We start from the raw sequence: 10000 nt of genomic DNA, 5'->3' as shown, positions 1-10000 counted from the left end.
CAAAGAGGAACACCACTAAATATACCTCAGTTAAATAAAATACTGGCTTCTGATTGGCTGACATGTTTCGGTTATTGTTTTATCAGGAAGCAGAGTTTTCCTGTAGAGAGCGAAGTCTCAGCTCGTAGCTGTAAGGGCTAATTAGCGGCGGGTTTCGGTTCAGTCTGAGCCAGGGTGACATTTTTCAGGCGCGTTCAGACTCGCCCGTTCGTCTCTGATGGAGCAGCAGAGTGTGTGAAAGATCTTTACGCTTCTGCAGCTCCACACCAACCGGTTAATGTTTCCATCACAAAACCTCTGACTTACAGTTTATCTTCAGTGTCTATCAGCTCTCCAGTATGTGAGACACAGGGGGCACATACTTTTTACCAAATTCTATTAGCCGGTAGTTACCTGTTTAATACAGAGTTATAACATTTGATGTGAATCACGTGACTGAGTGTGATGTGGAGACGTGGATCTGATGGTACTGAGGGGATCAGTGATGTAGATCAGATTATTGGGGGGTTCCTACACTTCAGCAGTCGGTGATCTTACGTCTCTTCTAACTCAATACAGAGAAATTATTTCTTCTAAATCCAATAATAATGCAGCACACAAAAGCAAAGAATGTGCAGGATTGTTGTCATGTTAGTCATGTGTGTGTGTGTGTGTGTGTGTGTGTGTGTGTGTGTGTGTGTGTGTGCGCTGGTTCAACTGTTCGACTTTCAGTGGTGTGTGTTTAGAAAGTTCCTCAATTTGTTTGTTTGAAACTTCCTAATTGTGGTCTCATCATTATTCTCATCATCATGTTTGTTTTTGTAACTGTGTGTGTGTGTGTATGTGTGTGTATGTGTGTGCTGGTGTGTGTGTATGTGCTGGTGTGTGTGTATGTGCTGGTGTGTGTGTATGTGCTGGTGTGTGTGTGTGTATGTGCTGGTATGTATGTGTGTGTTAGTGTGTGTGAGTGTGTGAGTATGTGCTGGTGTGTGTGTGTGTGTGAGTGTGTGAGTGTGCTGGTGTGTGTGTGTGTATGTGCTGGTATGTGTGTGTGTGTATGTGCTGGTATGTGTGTGTGTGTTAGTGTGTGTGAGTGTGTGAGTATGTGCTGGTGTGTGTGTGTGTGTGAGTGTATGAGTATGTGCTGGTGTGTGTGTATGTGCTGGTGTGTGTGTATGTGCTTGTGTGTGTGTGTGCTGGTGTGTGTGTGTGTATGTGCTGGTATGTGTGTGTGTGTTAGTGTGTGTGAGTGTGTGAGTATGTGCTGGTGTGTGTGTGTGTATGTGCTGGTATGTGTGTGTGTGTTAGTGTGTGTGAGTGTGTGAGTATGTGCTGGTGTGTGTGTGTGTGTATGTGCTGGTATGTATGTGTGTGTTAGTGTGTGTGAGTGTGTGAGTATGTGCTGGTGTGTGTGTGTGTGAGTGTGCTGGTGTGTGTGTGTGTATGTGCTGGTATGTATGTGTGTGTTAGTGTGTGTGAGTGTGTGAGTATGTGCTGGTGTGTGTGTGTGTGAGTGTGCTGGTGTGTGTGTGTGTGTATGTGCTGGTATGTATGTGTGTGTTAGTGTGTGTGAGTGTGTGAGTATGTGCTGGTGTGTGTGTGTGTGTATGTGCTGGTATGTGTGTGTGTGTATGTGCTGGTATGTATGTGTGTGTTAGTGTGTGTGAGTGTGTGAGTATGTGCTGGTGTGTGTGTGTGTGTATGTGCTGGTGTGTGTGTGTGTATGTGCTGGTATGTGTGTGTGTGTTAGTGTGTGTGAGTGTGTGAGTATGTGCTGGTGTGTGTGTGTGTGTATGTGCTGGTGTGTGTGTGTGAGTATGTGCTGGTATGTATGTGTGTGTTAGTGTGTGTGAGTGTGTGAGTATGTGCTGGTGTGTGTGTGTGTGTATGTGCTGGTGTGTGTGTGTGTATGTGCTGGTATGTATGTGTGTGTATGTGCTGGTATGTATGTGTGTGTTAGTGTGTGTGAGTGTGTGAGTATGTGCTGGTGTGTGTGTGTGTGTATGTGCTGGTATGTATGTGTGTGTTAGTGTGTGTGAGTGTGTGAGTATGTGCTGGTGTGTGTGTGTGTGTATGTGCTGGTGTGTGTGTGTGAGTATGTGCTGGTATGTGTGTGTGTGTATGTGCTGGTATGTATGTGTGTGTTAGTGTGTGTGAGTGTGTGAGTATGTGCTGGTGTGTGTGTGTGAGTGTGTGAGTGTGCTGGTGTGTGTGTGTGTATGTGCTGGTATGTGTGTGTGTGTTAGTGTGTGAGTGTGCTGGTGTGTGTGTGTGTATGTGCTGGTATGTATGTGTGTGTTAGTGTGTGTGAGTGTGTGAGTATGTGCTGGTGTGTGTGTGTGTGTATGTGCTGGTGTGTGTGTGTGTGTATGTGCTGGTATGTGTGTGTGTGTATGTGCTGGTATGTATGTGTGTGTTAGTGTGTGTGAGTGTGTGAGTATGTGCTGGTGTGAGTGTGTGAGTGTGCTGGTGTGTGTGTGTGTATGTGCTGGTATGTGTGTGTGTGTTAGTGTGTGAGTGTGTGAGTGTGTTCTTGTGTGTGTCCTTTCATGTCCGTCCTTCCCCAACCTCACAGGCTTTTGCTGAGTGTGCTCGACTCTCTTTGTGTCTTAATGAGACAGGACACACCCAGGCTTGATCACTGCAGCCCTGAGAAGAATCTCAAAGATCTCAACAAGTTTCTCAGGCTCTGGGACTCCACCGAATCACTAGCGGAGTCATACCATTCCTAACATTTGCAGCAGATGAACATTAATCAAACCTGAGGAAATTTGAGGCTTGTCTCAGGGGTCCAGGTCTTCTGCTCTTTACACCAATCCTCCTAAGCATCCTGGTGTCGTGGTGTTCAGTGCAGACGGAGTTTGAACTGGATCATGGAGGTGTTGGTTCAGTTCTGTTGGTGTTTCTGTGTTTGTGAGGTAAATAAAGTACCTGTATCTCTGTGTGTAGATGAGGGGGTGTCGGGCGTGGTCAGTGATAGACTGGCTGAGCTGCTGCGAGTGCTCAAGTCGGTCATTGGAAAACACCAGGCCTTAAACTCGGAGGACATCCTGAGTGCTGCAGGTACCCTGATCGCCAAGGTCAAAGGTCAGTTCCCACTCTCACATCCTGTTACTTTTAATTAAGATGAAAGGTTCTGATTAACGTTACTGATCACCGCCCATCACACACACTCACATGGGAAAAGGTTTGAGCCCAGGCCCCCCAGTACCCTGGAACTATGTTGCACCCACACTACCTGCTGCACCGCTGCCACTCAGTAATAATAATAATATAATAATAATAATGATTATTATAGTAGTAGATTTGGAACTGCATGTTGATGCAGCGACAGACTTGGTGCCTCACAGGTCCAGGTTCAAACCTGAGCTCTGCTCCACCTAAATGAAGGTTTTCAAGCAGCTCAGAATTCATGGTTCTAGTTCCAGTTCTGTGTGTGTGTGTGTGTGGTGGAGGGTTGAATACTTCTGCAGGACTCACGTTCTGATGATTTGATGTGTTAAAAGCATCAGGACTGTAAATAATGAAGTGGTTTATTCTGGTGTAATGACGTACACTGGGGGTGGGGGTGGGGGGGTGTACAGTGGTTCCTTATTTGGGAGGTGGAGGGTGTGGAGTGCAGGAGAACAGCAGCATTGTTGTGGACCTGCAGGATGTCCTGAGGAAGAAGAAGAGAAAGAAGAGGAAGAGGTCGGCGTTCCACTGCAGGGCGACGGACCCTCACCGAGGAACCAAGAACATTTTTCTGACTTCTTCATGGTTAGCAGGAGATAAACGGTGAATAAGACGGTCTGAAGGACTCATGGACATGAGGAACTAGAAAGTGGAAGCGCTAAAGTTACAGCTTTTATTTTTATTCCTCGCTGCGGGAGACGGGACTGAAGGAGTGGAAAGCTGAAGGACGTTTCCTGAAGATCTGCATGTCGTAAAATGGTATTTTATTATTATTTCTGTTTCCTGAACAGTTCAGAACATCAGTGCTGCTGAAACTCCAGCTCAGAATGGGAATTCATCACTGGTTCAGGATCCATGAAAATAACTGGATTTTAGTTCTAGTTAGTTTGGTTCTGATTGATGTTTTTCTTCTGTTTCTCGTGGTGGTTCTGGTTGTGGTTCTGGTTCCAGTTCTGGAATTCATGCAACTCTTAAAATCCCTCGAGTTTTACTGTGAGTTCTTATGTGAGGTTCCGTTTCAGGTTTGGGGGTTTAGCTCTGATTTTGGTTGGGAACTGAGTTTACATTCCGGTTGTTTTTACTTTAATGATTAGTAAGAGAGAGAAGAAGATGAGAAATTTATAAACCATGTGATACAATGCGGGAGGTGTGTTGGCACCGCTTTATTTTACCTTGTACACCTGCAAACTTAGAAGCACATTTTTCTTGAGTCTGTGGGAATTTGTGCCCATTTAGTTAGTAACCAATATTTCTAAGATCGCTGAGGCTGTGTGTGGAAGTGTGTGAGTGGAAGTGTGTGAGTGGATGTGTGTGAGTGGAAGTGTGTGAGTGGAAGTGTGTGAGTGGAAGTGTGTGAGTGGAAGTGTGAGTGGATGTGTGTGAGTGGAAGTGTGTGAGTGGAAGTGTGTGAGTGGAAGTGTGTGAGTGGAAGTGTGTGAGTGGATGTGTGTGAGTGGAAGTGTGTGAGTGGAAGTGTGTGAGTGGAAGTGTGTGAGTGGAAGTGTGAGTGGATGTGTGTGAGTGGATGTGTGTGAGTGGAAGTGTGTGAGTGGATGTGTGTGAGTGGAAGTGTGTGAGTGGAAGTGTGTGAGTGGAAGTGTGTGAGTGGATGTGTGTGAGTGGATGTGTGTGAGTGGAAGTGTGTGAGTGGATGTGTGTGAGTGGAAGTGTGTGAGTGGATGTGTGTGAGTGGAGGTGTGTGAGTGGAAGTGTGTGAGTGGATGTGTGTGAGTGGATGTGTGAGTGGATGTGTGTGAGTGGAAGTGTGTGAGTGGATGTGTGTGAGTGGAAGTGTGTGAGTGGAAGTGTGTGAGTGGAAGTGTGTGAGTGGATGTGTGTGAGTGGAAGTGTGTGAGTGGAAGTGTGTGAGTGGAAGTGTGTGAGTGGAAGTGTGTGAGTGGATGTGTGTGAGTGGAAGTGTGTGAGTGGAAGTGTGTGAGTGGAAGTGTGTGAGTGGATGTGTGTGAGTGGAAGTGTGTGAGTGGAAGTGTGTGAGTGGATGTGTGTGAGTGGAAGTGTGTGAGTGGAAGTGTGAGTGGATGTGTGTGAGTGGAAGTGTGTGAGTGGAAGTGTGTGAGTGGAAGTGTGTGAGTGGAAGTGTGTGAGTGGAAGTGTGTGAGTGGATGTGTGTGAGTGGAAGTGTGTGAGTGGATGTGTGTGAGTGGAAGTGTGTGAGTGGAAGTGTGTGAGTGGAAGTGTGTGAGTGAATGTGTGTGAGTGGAAGTGTGTGAGTGGATGTGTGTGAGTGGAAGTGTGTGAGTGGAAGTGTGTGAGTGGAAGTGTGTGAGTGGATGTGTGTGAGTGGAAGTGTGTGAGTGGATGTGTGTGAGTGGAAGTGTGTGAGTGGAAGTGTGTGAGTGGAAGTGTGTGAGTGGAAGTGTGTGAGTGGATGTGTGTGAGTGGAAGTGTGTGAGTGGATGTGTGTGAGTGGAAGTGTGTGAGTGGAAGTGTGTGAGTGGATGTGTGTGAGTGGAAGTGTGTGAGTGGATGTGTGTGAGTGGAAGTGTGTGAGTGGAAGTGTGTGAGTGGTTGTGTGTGAGTGGAAGTGTGTGAGTGGAAGTGTGTGAGTGGAAGTGTGTGAGTGGAAGTGTGTGAGTGGATGTGTGTGAGTGGAAGTGTGTGAGTGGAAGTGTGTGAGTGGATGTGTGTGAGTGGAAGTGTGTGAGTGGAAGTGTGTGAGTGGTTGTGTGTGAGTGGAAGTGTGTGAGTGGAAGTGTGTGAGTGGAAGTGTGTGAGTGGATGTGTGTGAGTGGAAGTGTGTGAGTGGAAGTGTGTGAGTGGAAGTGTGTGAGTGGATGTGTGTGAGTGGAAGTGTGTGAGTGGATGTGTGTGAGTGGAAGTGTGTGAGTGGAAGTGTGTGAGTGGAAGTGTGAGTGGATGTGTGTGAGTGGAAGTGTGTGAGTGGAAGTGTGAGTGGATGTGTGTGAGTGGATGTGTGTGAGTGGAAGTGTGTGAGTGGAAGTGTGAGTGGATGTGTGTGAGTGGAAGTGTGTGAGTGGATGTGTGTGAGTGGATGTGTGTGAGTGGAAGTGTGTGAGTGGAAGTGTGTGAGTGGTTGTGTGTGAGTGGAAGTGTGTGAGTGGAAGTGTGTGAGTGGAAGTGTGTGAGTGGATGTGTGTGAGTGGAAGTGTGTGAGTGGAAGTGTGTGAGTGGAAGTGTGTGAGTGGAAGTGTGTGAGTGGAAGTGTGTGAGTGGAAGTGTGTGAGTGGAAGTGTGTGAGTGGAAGTGTGTGAGTGGATGTGTGTGAGTGGAAGTGTGTGTGTGGAAGTGTGTGAGTGGAAGTGTGTGAGTGGATGTGTGTGAGTGGAAGTGTGTGAGTGGATGTGTGTGAGTGGAAGTGTGTGAGTGGAAGTGTGAGTGGATGTGTGTGAGTGGAAGTGTGTGAGTGGAAGTGTGAGTGGATGTGTGTGAGTGGATGTGTGTGAGTGGAAGTGTGAGTGGATGTGTGTGAGTGGATGTGTGTGAGTGGAAGTGTGTGAGTGGAAGTGTGAGTGGATGTGTGAGTGGATGTGTGTGAGTGGAAGTGTGTGAGTGGAAGTGTGAGTGGATGTGTGAGTGGATGTGTGTGAGTGGAAGTGTGTGAGTGGAAGTGTGTGAGTGGAAGTGTGTGAGTGGAAGTGTGTGAGTGGATGTGTGTGAGTGGAAGTGTGTGAGTGGAAGTGTGTGAGTGGTTGTGTGTGAGTGGAAGTGTGTGAGTGGAAGTGTGTGAGTGGAAGTGTGTGAGTGGAAGTGTGTGAGTGGATGTGTGTGAGTGGAAGTGTGTGTGTGGAAGTGTGTGAGTGGAAGTGTGTGAGTGGATGTGTGTGAGTGGAAGTGTGTGAGTGGATGTGTGTGAGTGGAAGTGTGTGAGTGGAAGTGTGTGAGTGGAAGTGTGAGTGGATGTGTGTGAGTGGAAGTGTGTGAGTGGAAGTGTGAGTGTGGAAGTGTGTGAGTGGATGTGTGTGAGTGGAAGTGTGTGTGTGGAAGTGTGTGAGTGGATGTGTGTGAGTGGAAGTGTGTGAGTGGATGTGTGTGAGTGGAAGTGTGTGAGTGGATGTGTGTGAGTGGATGTGTGTGAGTGGAAGTGTGTGAGTGGAAGTGTGAGTGGATGTGTGAGTGGATGTGTGTGAGTGGAAGTGTGTGAGTGGAAGTGTGAGTGGATGTGTGTGAGTGGAAGTGTGTGTGTGGAAGTGTGTGAGTGGAAGTGTGTGAGTGGATGTGTGTGAGTGGAAGTGTGTGAGTGGATGTGTGTGAGTGGAAGTGTGTGAGTGGATGTGTGTGAGTGGATGTGTGTGAGTGGAAGTGTGTGAGTGGAAGTGTGAGTGGATGTGTGTGAGTGGATGTGTGTGAGTGGAAGTGTGTGAGTGGAAGTGTGAGTGGATGTGTGAGTGGATGTGTGTGAGTGGAAGTGTGTGAGTGGAAGTGTGAGTGGATGTGTGAGTGGATGTGTGTGAGTGGAAGTGTGTGAGTGGAAGTGTGAGTGGATGTGTGAGTGGATGTGTGTGATCCTGAGGTTAGAAGGAACGGTGAGTTTGAGATTGTACTCTTCTGTATTCTAATAATAGGGGGGTAAAAGGTGTTGGAGTGGTGTGTGTTACTGTGTGTGTGTGTGTGTTACTGTGTGTGTGTGTGTTACTGTGTGTGTGTGTGTGTGTGTGTGTTACTGTGTGTGTTACTGTGTGTGTGTGTGTTACTGTGTGTGTGTGTGTGTGTGTGTGTTACTGTGTGTGTGTGTTTCCGGTATGTTTCTCAGAGCGGAAGCTTGTGTGTGTGTGTGTGTGTGTGTGTGTGTGTGTGTGTGTGTGTGTGTGTGTGTGGGGTGAAGGCTAGTGTGTGTATATCCTCTGAATAATTTCCTGTAGAGCAGAGCTGCTCGACTCTTTGGGTTCTTTTGAAGAACAGAATGATTTCTCTGGTTCTGGTTGTGCAGCGTGAGGAACTGAACAGTGCAGGTGAGATTCAGACTGAAATCTGCTGTAGAAACACTGCAGCTCAGACGGGAGGAAACGATCGTATCAGTGCTTCTCAATCCAGGCTCAGCATTTTTCAACACCCCACCCCCAGATTCAGGAGATTTGGTTCTGTTCATGGATCTAAAATTGTTCTGAACATATAAGGACCTCCCACTGATATTATTATTAAATAAAAAACAAACTTGCATTGTTATTTTATATTATTATTTATATTATTAAATTATATTTTATAGGTTTCATTGATCTCAGATGAGTCTCAACCCCAGAGCTGAAAACCACTTCATTTACTCTACATGTAACACTGCAAACCGAAAGGTTCCAGATCACACTCGACTCTCTAATCTCACTCACGTATTAGTGATTTGTGGTCGACTTAATATCAGAACTTAATCAGAGGTGATTTTACATTTTTAGATGTTTAACAGAAAATATAATCGTGTTAGTGAGAGCAGAAAAGAACATATTATTTTGTATTCTAGTTCCAGTTTAGTTTAGTTCTGGTTCTGGATTTAGTTCTGCTTTGTTGATTGAGGTGTATTTTCAGTTCTTATTTTCAGTGCTAATGATTCTTGCTTCTGTTCTGGTTCCTCCGTGTAGCAGCACTGGTTTTGTATGTAGTTTTGAGATTTGAGAAATCTTATGAATGTCCTGATCTCACTTTCCTTTTGATTCTGATTTAAATGTTTTGAGTGTCGGTTGATACGATACTGATCTGATACTCACATTCTCATGGTAACAGAACTGACTAAAAACATTAAAGTGTGGTGGTGGCAGCATTGAGGTGATTGAATATGTGGATGATCTGTGCTGAGTGTGAGTGAGCGAGTGAGTGAGTGAGTGAGAGGATGAATGAATGAATGAGTGGGTTATTAGACCTGACCGCTGTTCTAATGTGCGTCTCTTTCTCTCAGGACTGAACCTGAAGGAGGTGAGCAGAGAGAACCGGCCGGCTGATTTTGGTGAGATCTACTCGTCCATCGACACTTTGGCCTTCACCTTTGGAAATGTGTGAGTATGCTGGGCACAGAGCTGGTACGGTGGGGCTGATGCTGCTACGTTATTGATGCGGTGTTGGTGGTGCCGGATCTGTTAGTAGGGTCTGGATTGGTGCCACTGATCCGTGTTATTGGTGCAGCTCATTTCATGTGTAAATACTGCATACACTATTTGGCCAAAAGTATGTGGACACCTGTATTAATTGTTGTCTGTTTGGTGTGTCTCAGAGTTTCTGATTTCCTCATGGGAGATGTGGACAGCGGCTCCAGAGCGGAGCTCTTCCAGACCCGGAGGAGCAGGGTGAGTTCTTTAATGGAAATAGCGCCCTCTGCTGTCTGGTCCATGCACCCACCCTAGCAATGAACAATCTAGAGAGCTTAGTGTGTCTCTCTGAGACTCCATTGCAGACAGGTTTAATGATACCAGGAGGGGGGGGGGGGGGGGGGGGGGGGGGGGGGGGGGCACTAGTGGGGTAATCCCACAGTTTTATTTCTTTGTTCTGTCCTGGAGTTTGGAGTGTAACTGTTTACACACACTGTTTTATTTCTAATCTTTCTACCATCATCACATCTCAGCTCAGCTTCAGTACAGTGTTTTATTTCTCATTGCAGTCATTTGAGAAACTCTCTGGAGATTCAGGAGGAAACGACAAACTCAGAGTTCAGCCAGGTGAGTCCTACCTTCATTACACTACACCTTCAGTTGAAAAATAAGAGCATTTGTATGGCTGGGTGCTGATTGATCCAGAGCTGTTGAGTGGGACTGAGCTCAGGGCTCTGTGCAGGACACTGGAGGTTCTTGGTTTTTAAACCATGACTTTATAGAGCTCGCTCATGCTGGAACAGGAAAGGGCCTTCCCTAAACTGTTGCTGCAAAGTTGGAAGCACATCATTTCCTTT

At 46.5% G+C, this 10000-nt stretch overlaps 1 protein-coding gene across 3 annotated transcripts in view; it reads left to right on the top strand.

Moving 5' to 3' along the window:
- LOC134302329 (rho GTPase-activating protein 29-like) overlaps positions 1–10000 on the top strand; it is a 30012-nt gene that overhangs the window by 3830 nt on the left and 16182 nt on the right. For 2 of the 3 annotated variants that reach the window (XM_062987397.1, XM_062987396.1), the window contains exons 3-6: positions 2929–3066; positions 9017–9113; positions 9329–9401; positions 9713–9770. In XM_062987397.1, coding sequence (XP_062843467.1) covers positions 2929–3066; positions 9017–9113; positions 9329–9401; positions 9713–9770 — 366 coding nt within the window. Of the gene's footprint in view, positions 1–2928; positions 3067–3618; positions 3913–9016; positions 9114–9328; positions 9402–9712; positions 9771–10000 lie in introns of those variants that run through there. The other variant, XM_062987398.1, reaches the window with a different exon arrangement.

The sequence above is a fragment of the Trichomycterus rosablanca genome, chromosome 25 (genome assembly GCF_030014385.1).
Source record: "Trichomycterus rosablanca isolate fTriRos1 chromosome 25, fTriRos1.hap1, whole genome shotgun sequence".
Classification (NCBI taxonomy): domain Eukaryota; kingdom Metazoa; phylum Chordata; class Actinopteri; order Siluriformes; family Trichomycteridae; genus Trichomycterus; species Trichomycterus rosablanca.
Note: the sequence above shows the minus strand (reverse complement) of the source record. Positions and strands in the feature narration are given on the sequence as shown.